The sequence below is a fragment of the Dipodomys ordii genome, unplaced genomic scaffold, assembly GCF_000151885.1.
Source record: "Dipodomys ordii isolate 6190 unplaced genomic scaffold, Dord_2.0 Scaffold95, whole genome shotgun sequence".
Taxonomy (NCBI): domain Eukaryota; kingdom Metazoa; phylum Chordata; class Mammalia; order Rodentia; family Heteromyidae; genus Dipodomys; species Dipodomys ordii.
In genome coordinates, this window is record NW_012267311.1 from 5,297,053 (window position 1) to 5,311,815 (window position 14,763).

Here is a 14,763-nt window from a genome sequence, read left to right on the forward strand (position 1 = left end):
TGTTCTCCCTGCTCCAGTAGTTACCTCACATACTGCCCATTGGAAGAACTTGGGATTTGCAATCTTGATCATCAGCCCACCTCCTAGTTGCTATCAGTGTGGATCCCTGCCCTGACAATTAAGCAATAGAATAGCCCCAACAAATGCCCAAGGGCAAAACCAAATCCAAGAGGCAGAGTCCACCCTGTAGAGCCTCAATTGCCTTGTCTGAGACATGGGGTGAAACTCTTACCTGTCTTCCTTTTGGCTCTCTAATGTCTGTCTTACCCCATGACTTTTCTCACATGCTGCTGAAGGCCCCTAAGAAAAATGGCACCATCCTGGAAGCCAATGCCCTCATACATCCATGTTGTACAGCTTCCCTGGGCCACCTCCTGGTGCATCTTATCTTCTCCTGAGTTCTCCTCAAACATTGATCTGCACTACACTCTCAGAAACATCCAGCCTCCTTTATATGCCCTTCTGCTTGAAATTTCCCCACACTGACCCTGGGCTCTTCTCAGCCCCAGATTGCTTCCCAAAGGGCCTTTTCTGGAAGGGTTGAGGGATGATGGGTAGCTGGACAATAGCAGGAAATGGAGTTTCAGGGTTCTCCAGTTCCTCTGAGCTTCTCAGTCCACACCAGCTCTGTAGCTTTGTCAATGTCATGGGACACCCTGGGGGGAGTGGGAGCTGGTTTACCTCCCTAATAAAATAGAGATATCTCTGCACCAGAGAGTCTAAGGGGAGCCAATGCAAGATGGGAGCCAATGAAAGGAAGATAGGGAAGGACATCAGGGTTCACAGTTCAGTACTTTCACCAGATGGAAGCCAGAGCATTTCTGCCCACTGCTCTGCCCAACCACTCCACAAGGCATGGAAGGAATGAGGAAGAGGTTCTAGTTGCTGACAATTGTTCTCAATCCCAGCAGCTTGAGCTTTAAGACCATTCCCCCTTCATCCACAGAACACACACTGGACTTCTTCTCAAGTCTTCCTGGGGATTAGGGCTCTAGGGCACTTAGGTTCAGAACTGGAAGGATTACAAAACCCATCCAATCTAATTTGGGGGGGGCAGTATTAGGGATTGAACTCAGGGCCTTGAAAAAGCACTCTACCACTTAAGTCACATCTCCAACCCCTGACTCTTGATAGTCATTAAAAAAGGTGAAAATAATCCAAGGATTATTGGAGACAATGATCCTTGTTCAGCTCTTCTTTGTGTCAAAACATTCCTATGCCTTGAGATACCTCCCTTGTTCTGTGTACAGATCCTTCTCCACCCAGGTCTACTCACCTAAATACAGCCCAAAGGTTCTGTACTTCTTAAAAACCAGTACCTCACACCATCACAGTCCTCAGGGAATGAGTTAATGAGCACCAAGTAGTGAAGACTAACATTATCCATGTTTTGACCACTCTACACTTTTTGGGGGGTACAGTGCTAGGGTTTGAAATTAAGGTGTTGTGATTTTAGATAAGCACTCTACCACTAGAGCATACTTCCAGCCCTTTTCGCTTTAGTTCTTTCTTTTTTTTTTCTAAGTGGTACTGAAGAATCAAACCCAGGGCTTCGTGCATGCTAGGCAAACACTCCACCACTAAGCCATATTCCCAGCCCCTAGCTTTAGTTCTCAAAAATAGATTCTCATGTTTTCCCCTGGGCCAGCTTGGACAGCAATCCTTCTACTTATGACACCTGCCTAGTTTGGATACAGGCATACTCCACTATGTACACCTTTATTGGTTGAGATGGAGTTGTCACCAGCATTTTGCCAGAATTGGCCTCTAACCATAATCATCCAGATCTGTACCTCCTGAGTAGCTTAGATTACAGGCCTGATCCACAGTGCTCAACCTTTTATACCTTTTATAGCAGTTTAGGAGGCCTAATGGCCATTGCTGATCACAGACAACACATTAAGTACCCCAACACTATAAAACAGTCCCTTCAAATCAGAACCTGTTTTATGTTAATAAACATAAAACTAGATTTTTTTTCTTCTCTCTAAAAATCTCCAGCCTCATACAATCCTTCTCTCCATTCAAATAAAATGTAACCAGCCCCATCTTGGAACATCTGCTTTGAGGCCAGGTGACAATGGGAGAAAGGATAACACCATCAACCCCATAAACCAACAGAGATGGCAGGCCTGCTGCCTCCCACCACAAGCCAACACAGCAACCCACTGAGTTAAAGACTTCTGACATCTGTTCAGGAGTTGGGAGCAGGGAGAAGAGAGGAAGTAGGTTGCAAAAGCCATGAATCATTCTACATACTTCACAGCTGCAGCCAGAGGCCACAGACCTGTCTTTTGTGTGGCCTGGAACATGCAGCCCAGAGGCCAATCCAGTTGTCAGGGTTGACTCCATTTTCTAGTTACAGATCTTAAGTAGTCAGACACGCGCTCACAACCCTTACCAGAGCTGAGAAGGAACTACACTGAGAAACAGGATAATTGAATCAAGATTTCTGTCACACTGCTCTCAGGCCCTAGATCACAGCCTGATTTTTTTTTCTTTACTAAGGTTTTGCAGATTCCCAGGGGGTCACCTCTCAGCTAAAACTGATTAATGTCAGTCAGTTCTGGCAGTCCATCCAGCAGGGATAGTGGCACCGCATCCAGCACAGAGATGGTACACTCCAGAGGCCCAGGCAGTGGACAGCACACTGAGGGCTTGAGATAAGCCAACCAGAAAGACTGGCATCTTTAGAATTCCCAGAAAAACCATGCACAGCTTCCCTCCAGGCCCCAGGATAAAGATGAGAGGGCTAATACTTTCCTCCAACACCACTATCAGTGGGCTAGAAGCCAAGAATGCCCAGTCCCTCAGTGAACCTGCATCTGCCCACTCTACCTGTGCCCTCACATCACAAAGCATGGCAGTAGCTGCTTTACCCAGTCACTTCCTCTCTTCCAAGGCTCTCCAAAAATGGGATATGGGTGTTGGGCTCAAACCCTCCACATACAAGGTCCCTCAGGCATCAAATCTATACAAAGCTCAGGGGTTCTGCCAGGCCTGCTTTCTGCACTTAGAGAATGCAGATGTGAAGACAGCAGCAAAGAACTAGCTCCGACAAGGTGCCTGTCCATACTCATGGTCCTAGAGGAAAAAGACAGGGCCATGAAAACACCAGTCCTCTTCAGATGGTGGGGGGGGGTGACAAGTGGGCACTTCTGCTTCTACCCTCAGTGAGCACCCCACACTGATCCCATCAGATCCATCCCTGACAGGGCTGAATGGCCATCTCTTACCTTCATCTCGCTTGCGCTTGTTGGTGTCGGCGCTGGGGGATGTGATACCAAGGATGCCGCTGATGGAGTATGACGAGCCAGCCGAGTCCGTGCTCACCGATGACACCTGCGTCACAGAGCCTGTAGACACTGTGCAGAGGGAGAGGGGCAGTCAGGGCCGCCAGAAAGCTGAAAGGCAGAGGGCTTCAGTGCTGGCTGGTCACAAAGGCCTTACTATACACTGGGCTTGGCATAACTATGGTAAGAGATAGAGGGCCAGCCTGAGAACAGGTGCCCTGATCAGACAGGAACACAGGCACAGAGTAGAAAGAAAACTTGCTCATGTCCAGCCAGTGCAAAGATGTAGGAAACTGAAGGATGGAGAAGAGAAATAAGATAGTGGAGTCCTACCGTCAGCCAGTGTTAGAAAGAAGCCTAGATAACCAGCCACCGGTAGCTCATATCTATAATCCTAACTAGCAAATTAAGTAGGAAAAAGTTGGAAGTGAGCTGCAGCTCAAGTGGTAGAAAACCAGCTTTGAGGGGCTGGGAAGGTGGCTCAGTGGTAGAGTGCTTGCCTTGCATGCATGAGGCACTGGGTTCGATTCCTCAGCACCACATAAGCAAAAAGAAAAAAGCCGGAAGTGGCGCTGTGGCTCAAGTGGTAGAGCTCTAGCCTTGAGCTGAAAGCTGAGGGACAGCGCCCAGGCCCAGAGTTCAGGCCCCACGACCGAACCCAAAAATGAAAAAGAAAAAGAAAAGAAAAGAAAACCAGCTTTGAGCAAAAAAAAAAAAAAAAGCTAAAAGACAGAGCCTAGATCCTGAGTTCAAGCCCCAGTATGCACACTGAGAGAGAGAGACAGAGACAGAGATTTGGGTTTTGTTTGGTTTGGTTTGGTTTGGTGATACTGGGATTTTGAACTCAGGACTTCATATTTACTATGCAAATGTTCTACCACTTCATCCATATCCTAACTTGCTATGTTCTAGTTTATTTTTCAGTTAGGGTTTCAAGATTTTACCCAGAGCTGCCTCCTCAACCTGATCCTCCTGCTTTCGACTGAGTGGCTGGGACTACAGATATACACTACTGTGCCTAACACACTCTTCATGTTCACACCTAGCTCATATACAAATCATGCAGACATAAATACTCTCCCTCTCCCACACTCAGACAAACAGCAGGTTTCCCTTTCTTTTCATTCCTTGCTGTCTCTTTCCATTTTACTTGGAATTTATTTTTAATATTAATTATGATAATATTGATTAATGTTTTCTCAGAACTCTCTTTATAGGAGACATGCAGGCATGATCTCATTTAATTCAGAAAACAATCTTGTAAACTGGGAAATGTAATTACCACATTGGAAAAAGAACAAAGTCTCAGAGAAGTTAAAGGACTTGCCCAAAGTCATATAACTAATAGGAGGCAGAATGGTGATTGGACACTAGAGACTGTCTTATAACTATAACTTTCTCCTATAACTTTCTCCTCACTAAAATAATGAAGAACAGCCAGACACTGGTGGCTCACACCTGCAGTCCTAGCTACTCAGGAGGCTGAGATCTGAGGATCATGGTTCAAAGCCAGCTCGAACAAGAAAGTCCATGAGACTCTTATCTCCAATAAACCACCAGAAAACTGGAAGTGACACTGTGGCTGAAGTGGTAGAGTGCTACCCTTGAGCTGAAGAGGTGAGAGACAGCGCCTAGGCCCAGAGTTCAAGACCCATGACGGACAAAAATAAAATAATGAAGAACAATAATGTGCTTCACTTTAATACTGTGTTTTTGCTTGATTGTATCAACAGCCTAGAGCGCTACATTATCTTTTTACCATGTGTGGAAACTGAGGCTCCACAAAGTGAAGAGATTCATAGAAACCTAGTTGATAAGCTATACTCAGCCTCAAGTCTACTCACCTAAAGACCAGATTTCCCCTGCCCTGAAGTAGATGATATGTTGTGACAGAGGCCAGGTCCAGTCCAAAGGATAGGAAATGGGGAAAGGGAGATTTTATGTAAGTTTCACATTAACTTTTAGCCTGAAAGCCAAGGGAGATAGTCCTCACAAAAGCCCTCGCTAGCTATTCAGCTGGATTTCCATTTCTGGGCTGTGGGAGTTCTTGGTTAAAACCTACAGGTTGATTTCAGGTACATCTCCTTGCTTTATCTAGCTGAGGGCTGCACTTTTGACTCTGAAGTGTAAGAAATGTCTTAAATGTTGACAATGGCAGTATGAGAAGTTGTTTATTACTTTCCTTGGAGTGGATCCAGGAGAACCTTTCTACAGGCCTAGAGTACACAATTCCTTTCTTTTTAGATTTGAATTTGATTTTAGATCATCCCTAAGAGACCCAGAAGTCAAAAAAATCATTAACTTCTCTTTTCCTTCATCAAAAAAAAAAATCTCCTCAAAATAGATTTATGCAAATTGCCTGGTATTTTCTGTGTATCAAGGTACAAAAAAAAAAGATCACTTGGTACTTTAAACAACAACCACACATAAACCAGGCTCCCATCATATCACTGGCAAAGCTGTTGATGCTTATTTTGTGATTGACCTAGACTCAGAAAGATCCAGGCTCCAGTTCTGGCTTCATCACTTCTGGGCATCATGACCTTGGGCTAGTTATTTAGTCTACAAGTTTTAATTTCCTCACTGTTCAATAAGTTTGTAAACTAGCATCTGTTATATACCTGTGAGATACACTTTTAATAAAAATTTCTGGGACAAAACAAACCATTTTGCGGTCCTACAGTGGAATTATTCCTCTAGAGCTGTTGAAAGAATATTATCAGGCACTGCTAGTTAGATTTTCATAGTATGTGACCTGAAACAGCCATAAGTGAAATCTCAGCAGCAAACATCCCCCAGCCCTTTCTGGCCAATCCATCAGAGGGACCATTCTCTCTACTCTGTTCTCCCAGTACCCATATCTTCTTTTTGGGCTTCATCTCAGTGTTTTTCTAACTTCTCTTTATTGTGTTCCCTTAGAGAAAAAGGATTTTATCACACCTTATTTGCACCATTTGTCTTCAGCCCCATAGTCTGCATGGCAGGGCCTTAGCAAATTGTTTCTGAATGCATTAGTAAATGAAGAACTTCCCCCATAGCAAAGAGAAGCTGTCTTACCTTTCCCAGACAGGCAAACCTGGGGACTAAGAAATCTCAAAGCACACCTGATTTGTGTCCCTCCATCCATCAATGAGGAAACAGAGGCTCAGAGAAGTAAGGGACTTTTACAGTTCACTCACTGGGTGGGTCAATGACAGAACTGAGACTCTAAGTGAGGGCTCTGCCAGTTTCCCATCAATAGGAAGTTCAAGTTTTCAATCAAAGAAGAGTACCAGTGATGAAGGAATAGAGGTGTGATTATGCAGAATTCACAGGTACCCCTGGCAGCTAGAACTGTCAGACGTTTGCTGAATGACTCCCACTTTCTTACAGTAGACTAACCCTTCCCTAGCCACAGGTGTTTTCTTCATTCCAAGTGGAGAAATGATCTGCCTTAGGCACATTTCAACTCATCTTTAAAGAGGAGGTAAGGGAAAAGTCTGAACCCTTGTGTGGTTAAAAAAAAAACAAACAGGATGTCAGGGTCACTCTCAGACTTCATCTGTGAGTGGCAGAAACCCCTCTGGTAAGCCTAGACAGTTCAGAGCACATAAGATGGAAGCAAGAAAAATAGAGAAAGAAAGTTTGGGAAGTTTGTCACATCTTCACTCAAGACTGCAAGTGCACAAAGAATTGTAGAAGGGCTGGTTGATAGAAGAAAAAAACACATTCAAAACTACTTACTGACTAATGATGCAGAAAATGTTATGAATAAGTATCCCTTTCTTGATTTATTACTTTAATTATCTGACATTCTATAGACCCCCATTAGTGGATTTTTTTGGCTTAGATTTCAATTTTCTGTCTCATGGTGAAAGCTATTTATCATAATAATCAGTAAAATTCAAAACCTTTTAGCAGTATTTATAAAATTCATTTACCAGGTTCAGCCCTTGGAGAATGACAAAGAAGGCGCATTAGTACGTGTGCCGAAGTGTTTTATGCAGAATTATCTGTCCATAAGAATGATTAAAAGTTCTCTTTAGAATATTTGGAGCCCATTAGATTTTCAAAAAAAATTTTTAAGTTCTTCTTACCTATGCTGTGACTGGAAGCTGGGACCGGCTGGTTGGGGGGCTGCTGTACTTTTGTCCGGATGATCCTGTGAGCAATTGGGAAAACAACAAATGGCTATTTACCATCAGGAAGGAAAGAGACTTCAACCAGCTATATAGAGATGATCACAAAACCCATACCCAAGCTAGAGCATAGGGCTGAGATGATGGGGAGGTGAAAGGGATTATGGGAATTAGGAGGTCAAAAGAATTATCTTTCTGAATGTTTCTGGGTCACTTGTATCCCTCTCTGGACCCCCAGTACCTCTTCTGAAGAAAGGGAATGATGTGTTAATGTATACACCAGCATCTCCATCGAAATATAGTTCCTGCTCTATAAAGAACTAAATGGGTAACTTGAGAGAATTTCTCTCCTCCCCTAGAGCTCAGCCTCTCAACTATAGGATGAAGGAACTGTGCCTTGGCAGCTCTTACATGCTGTTTTTCTGCCCTAGAGAGAAATGAACAAGAAAAATGCCCCTACCACCTATGAAGTTACCAAGAGCTTTAATATATGCTTTACTCCTAAACTAAGCAGTACTAAAGAGCTGCTAAGAGGCAGCACTTGGCTTGGCTTGGCTTATAGGAAGCCCACCTCATATAAAACCACTTGGAAAGGATCCATAACAGCTTGGATCCAGGGCCATCCTGGAGTATCTTTCCCTTGACCTTACTCCAATATGAATGAACTTGATTTTGAGCAAGTCCATTCCATTGTGGGTCCCAATACAATGAAGGAGCTGGAACAGATCATTCATTTTTTATTATTAACTTTATTGTTATGATAAAAGTGATGCACAGAAGGATTACAATTACATGAGTCAGGTAATGAGCACATTTCCTTTTGTACAGTGTCTTTCCTTCCCTCACTCCTTCCCAGTCCCTCCCTCCCATCTCCACCCATGAGTTGATTTTTTGGTGTTTTTTGGTTTTTGGTTTTTTTTGGTAGGCCATGGGGCTTGAACTCTGGGCCTGGGCACTATCCCTCAGCTCTTCAGCTCAAGGCAAGCGCTCTACCACTTGAGCTACAGCACCACTTCCGGTTTTCTGGTGGTTTATTGGAGATAGGAGTCTCACAGTCTTTCCTGCCCGGGTTGGCTTTGAACCGTGATCCTCAGATCTCAGCCTCCTGAGTAGCTAGGATTACAGGCCTGAGCCACCAGCGCCCGGCTCCACCCATGAGTTGTATAGTTCACTTTCATCACACATCATCCTTTACTCATTTTAACTAATTAATTTTTCAAATAAATATAAAAATTTTACAGAAAAGCTCAACATATAAAAGATATAAAAGTAGCATATTCCCTTTGGCATCAGAAGCTCTGATGCCTTGTGTAAACGTAGACTCTAGGGAGTCTCTATTGTAAACTTTCGGTTGGAAAACATCTGGAGCCCTCAGGAGACCACACCCCAGCTCATCTTTGAGAACAGATCAGAACAAAGCCCCTCTGGGATCTACAAGGAAGTTCCTTCCCTGGAATTTGGAAGAAGGTGAGTTTTAAGATGTTTGGAAAGGCTCAATGCCAGCCTTAAAAGATTATCTTCCCAAAGAGAATTTGTTTGAAATTCTGTTCCATTATGAAAATAATATGTGCTCACTGTAGACTATTTAGACAACACAGAGAAGTATAAAGACTATATTTAGGCTGAATGTCATTGTATATGCCTGTAAGGAGGCTGAACATCCCTAGCTTTGGGGGACAAGAAGATAGGAGACTTGTAGTTTGAGGCCAGCCTGGGAAAAATGAACTTGAGACCCCATCTGAAAACAAACTAAAAGCAAAGGACTGTAGGTAGAACTAAGCAATAGAGCACTTGCCTAGCCAGCAGGAGGCCCTGAGTTCAATCCCTGCCAAAAATGATTTCTAAGATCATATTTTTGTATATTATCATGCCAACATTCTTGTATATGTTTAGAAATACCGATTTTTCTTTTTCTATACCAAAGACAGGATTAAGCCATGTGCACAGTTTTTATCCTGCTCTTTGAGGGGAAAAACATCCTTTTTCACAGGACAGACCTTTATTTCTAGAAGTTTATTTCAAGGCTGCACTGGGTCTCTAGCTTGTGCAAATGAATCAGAAGGGCATAAATAGTAGTTGCCTCCTCTTAACCCTATGGACAGTCAGCCCTGCCCCACTGACCTTACAGCTTGGCAGTAGGCAGCCGGGACCTTGAGTGTTTTCTACTGATATCCTGGAAGGGACTTGCCGGGTTCTCCCTGAGTCCTCTGAGCACCAGCCCCTGGAGTGCAGCCTTTTGCCCTTTTCTGATGAGTCAGCTTAAGTGCTGCCTTGAATATATTCAGAATGTGTGTTTGTTTGTTTTCCCCAACATTCAAAGCACTTATCTAACTGAGCAAAAAGAAGTGTATTGGAATAAGACCTGGGAGTGAGGCCAGCTTTTTAAACACCTGAAATTAAGTTGGTGTAGGATTTTTTTCTATATTTATATATGCCATGTTTTCTATGTACATATGTCCAAGGACATGAATACACAGGTATAAACATATTAAATATATGATAACATATGCCATAACAATTTCCCACTGAATCCCAACAGAAAGTCCTAACTTTTTAAAAATAAAACTTGTACACAGCATGTTACAATGAAACCCTTCACTATGGACAATTTAACGTACACCAATAAAAATTAATTAATTCAAAGATTTTTAAAAAAACAAATTATAGTCTCCTAATTTTCTTTTTAAAATATTCACATAAGCCAATAGCTGGTGGCTCATGCCTGTATTCCTAGCTACCCAGGAGGCTGAGATCTGAGATGGCAGTTCAAAGCCAGCCCAGGCTGGAAAGTCCATGAGACTCTTATCTACAATAAACCATTAGAAAACCAGAAGTGGTGCTGTGGCTCAAGCGGTAGAGCACTCGCCTTGAGAATAAGAGCACAGGGACAGAGTTCAAGCCCCGTGACCAACAACCAAAAAAAAAAAAATCTCATAGCCAGGTGCCAGTGGCTCACGCCTGTAATCTTAGCAACTTAAGAGGCTGAGATTTGAGGATTGTGACTCAAAGCCAGCCTGGGCAGGAAAACCATGAGATTCTTACCTCCAATTAATCACCCGAAAACCAAAAGTGGCACTGTGACACAAATGGTACAGTGCTCGCCTTGAGCTTAAGAGCTCAGGCCCAGAGTTCAAGCCCCTGACCACACACACACACACACACACACACACACACACACACAAATTTACAAATCACTAATAAAGCATTGTCAATTGTACCTCAACACATAGCTGCTGTACATGATTATACAAGCTCCAGAACCAAACTACTAGAATTTAAACCCCAGCCCTGCAATCTGCCAGCTACATGGTCATCTCTATTTCTTTTCTACATCTGCAAAATGGGGCTAAGAATCATTCCTACCTAATAGAATTAATGTTAGTATTGAATTAGTTAACTCGTCAAAAGTAGTTTCATAGGAAATGCTCAGTGAATATTGTATATTGTTACTCTCAGTGGTATCTTTGTAAAACTGAATGACAAGCTTCAACTTTAAAACATCCAGATATTTCATATTTGCCTTAAAAAATACATGGCAGTTACCCATGCCTGTAATTCTAGCATCTGAGAAGTGGAAGCAGGATGGTGGAAAGTTTGTAGCCAGCCTGGGCTAACGCTGAGGAAAAATGAGACTCTGTCTCAAAATAAATAAATCAAGCAGCATCTTGGGTCAGGAACATAGCCACCTTCTTCCCCTATTTTAAGGCTGCAATGGTGCTTTGTGAGAATTCTACCAATACAGGGGCTGGGAAGGTGGCTCAGTGGTAGAGCACTTGCCTTGCATGCTCAAGGCCCTGGGTTCGATTCCTCAGCCCCACATAAGCAAAAAGAAAAAAGCTGGAAGTGGCACTGTGGCTCAAGTGGTAGAGTGCTAGCCTTGAGCTGAAGAGCTGAGGGACAGCGCCCAGGCCCAGAGTTCAGGCCCCACGACCGGCCACCAAAAAAAAAAAAAATTCTACCAATACAAGGAACCCTCCAAAGCTGCTTCTAGGAGTGAATGGTTGTGTCCAACTGATTATAGCAGCCCCTGATTAAAAACAAAGAGCATTTTTTTCCAGTGAGAAGAAACGGTAGCAGGGAAAGAACAAGATTGTAATTGACTTACAGCAGTTCTAAAAACTAAATAATAAAACAATGACAAACTGTCTTCAAGTCTTATCCAATAAGAGCATGCTAAGGTCCGGTGTCAGTGGCTCACTTCTATAATCCTAGTCAAGAGGCTGAGATCTGAGGATTAAGGTTCAAAGTGAGCTCAGGCAGGAAAGTTTGTGAGACTCTGATCTCCAATTAACCAGCAAAAAATTGGAATTGGAGCTATAGTTTAATTTGTAGAGTGCTAACCTTGAGCGGAAAAAGCTCAGGGACAAGCTCCGGTGCCAACACACACACACACACACACACACACACACACACACACACACACGAACATATTCAAGTCCTTTGCTAAAGACTATTGGGAATAATTGGCAATCAAAACTGAAAAACTTTAGTGGTAGAGCAATTGAATAGCATGCTCAGGGCACTGGGTTTAATTCTTAGCAACACACACATACTCACACAAACACATACTCAGAGCCCATGCTTACACTGCTGTTTGAGCATTGCTCTGGATACCATAATGAACATCCTCTAGTTCAACAAAAAAAAGGAGCTCAGCAATGAAATACAATGCAGAAACCAAAGCCCAAAGTGCTCAAGTGACATGCCCAGGTTCACACAACAAAGCAGCAGGATTCAAAATTTATTTAGGATTGTGGAGTTAAACTACAAGGGGTTTATATTACAAGCATTTAAAATTCAATTTTTAATATAACTCCCCTTCCTTTAAAAAGCTGGATCTCCTCGTCACTCTACCACACCATTCTTCACAAAACTACTATACAAGAGAAAGAAAACCATAGTTTCTTGAAAGGAGAGAGCCAGGGCAGAGGAAACGCCAAAACCAATGATGTGTTATGAAACTGCCACCTCAGCTGGGCTAAAAATCCAAATATCTAGGACCAAGCTTGGAAGAGCCCATGGAAGTCCTCAGGCCTGCAACTGGTATAAAGACAGAAGTGACTTACCATCTCAGAAGACTGACTGCCAAAGTTAGGATTAAACATAGAATTCAAACTGTCAGCCCCAACCTACCTCCAACACCTGCACAGTTTATCTATATTATTAGATGGCTGCTAATAGGTAAAATTAGTGAGCTTGTCTTAGAAAATTAGAATACCCAGCAATGTTAACCCTCTCATTCTCACATGGACATCAACCAATTGTTGAAAAACAGGGTTGCACCCCACTCCAAGCTGGGCATACCAACTTTGCATCCCTAATACTTAGCCACAGGTTTAGCAACTGAAGGAGGAAGACCCAGTCAGGTGCTGGTAGTTCACACATGGGTTCAAGGCCAGCTGGGGCAGAAAAAATCAGCAAGAGTCTGACTCTCTCAAGAGAAATCAGGAAACTGGCCAATTGGCAACACACCTGCATGCACTCACACACACAAACACCTATACAGAGCCCATGTTTACATTGCTGAGTTAGATCACGGCTCTGGATATCATAATGAACGTTCTCTGGTTCAACAAAAAATGGAGCTCAACAATAAAATACAATGAAGAAACTAAAGCTCATGAGAATCACAGAATCCTAAAAGTAGGAGGATCACAGCTCAAACACAAACGTGCAGACCTTGTCCTAAAAATAACTGGTAAGAAATAGGACTGGAGGCATGCCTCAGAAGCATTGTGCAGCCTAGCAAGAGCAAAGCCTTGAGTTCAAACCCAAATACATTGAGGGAGGAAAGGAGAAATACCTCCCCCATTCCACCAACAACTTGGGCCAGCTCTGGAGCAGCCACCTCTGATTGATACCCAACCTGGATTCCCTCATATAGGTTGTACAGCATCTCAACATATCTTGAATAAGGTGGCTGTGTCCCACGAACTTTCCCACAAGCCTAACAGAACTCATTGTGTTACTTAACTGCACTCAGCATAGTTCCACAGGCAGATAAAAGACAGGCACATACTTTGGGAGGAGGATAGCAGAGAGGACCCTGTGGTGTGGCCACCCAGAATAGCTATCAACACAGCTACAATTCCCTGTCTAGTTATTGGAAGTAGGGGAAACAGGAGCTGGAAGAGAGTTATTCACTCTCTTACTTGGTGACACTTACAAGGCGGGCATTCAGAAGCTGTACCTATTTCATTGCCACCAGAGCTTTGCTTTCCTATGGAAAATAATACTACTGCTGCATGGCTCAGCCTGTCAGCAGGAGAAGGGAGAATGCATGGGCAAGGTATTTTCCCCCATCTATTAAAACTCTCACTGAATCTCACAATGAAGAGCCCAAGGAAGAGAGAAGCCATGAGCAAGGAACACTGGAAAAGGCTACAAACAGGCAGCAAATCATGCAGGCCTTTGAGGCTCTGAAGTAAGAATGAGTATGTTACTTCTCCCTGCCTCTCTTCTCATAGACTCACAGTTCTGTCCCCCCCACAGAACAGTCATAGAAGGAGACCAGGTCACCTCTTACCATATCTATATCTATCTCTGTATATACTATAATCTGTCTCAAGGTCACCTTTCTTCTGTGCTTCACATCTGGGCCTCAGTTTCTATACCCGTCACACAATACAGTTGGGGCTTGAGAGCTGTAGGAGACCATAGATATGAAGGCATTTTGGAGGCATCAGCAGCCAGCCAGATGAATTAAGACATCTGGGAGGCTCCTGACACCCCAGCAACTAGCACCAGGACCTCCACCAGCACAGCTCCTGGCACAAAGCAGCCACTGATCCCTGATGCTCCTGGACCATTCATTAAAGTTCTATCTTCACAGCTCTTTCCCTGTCAGGAAACCCTGCTCTCTCTGACCCACATATTTTCAAATAACTTACTTTATGGCTTAAATAAATGTATTTTATAAGGTCATTGTACCTCCTTGCTATAAGTAGGTGAAGGGAAAGTTCATGATGTTCACAAACTCACTGGCTTGGCATGAAAATAATATGAAAAGATATTCATTACAAGTCAGTTTTCATCGTTGCATTATGGAAAATCAAAGCCAGAGTGAATGGATTATGCTTGAAATTAGTTGCCACCATTTAAAAATCCAGGTATTTCATATCACAAACACAACACACACACACACACACACACACACACACACACACACAGGTTCTAGTTTCTGGCTTCTCTTGAAAAGTAGAAAGTTCTGGTCAACAATAAGCCCCACTCCTGAAAGCCTTAAGTTGAAGCTGAGTAGTGGCTAGACTTTGCTTCTTTCTTTTTTTTTTTTTTGTCAGTCGTGGGGCTTGAATTCTGGGCCTGGGCACTGTCCCTCAGAAATTCAGCTCAAG

At 43.2% G+C, this 14,763-nt stretch overlaps 1 protein-coding gene across 4 annotated transcripts in view; it reads right to left on the reverse strand.

Annotated features, from left to right (window-relative positions):
* The window catches only part of Pax5 (paired box 5), a 173,769-nt gene that overhangs the window by 138,250 nt on the left and 20,756 nt on the right, over positions 1–14,763 (reverse strand). For all 4 annotated transcript variants that reach the window (XM_013026684.1, XM_013026681.1, XM_013026685.1 and 1 more), the window contains exons 4-5: positions 7,370–7,434; positions 3,237–3,365 (exon numbers count right to left, since the gene is read on the reverse strand). In XM_013026684.1, coding sequence (XP_012882138.1) covers positions 3,237–3,365; positions 7,370–7,434 — 194 coding nt within the window. The remainder of the gene's footprint in view (positions 1–3,236; positions 3,366–7,369; positions 7,435–14,763) is intronic.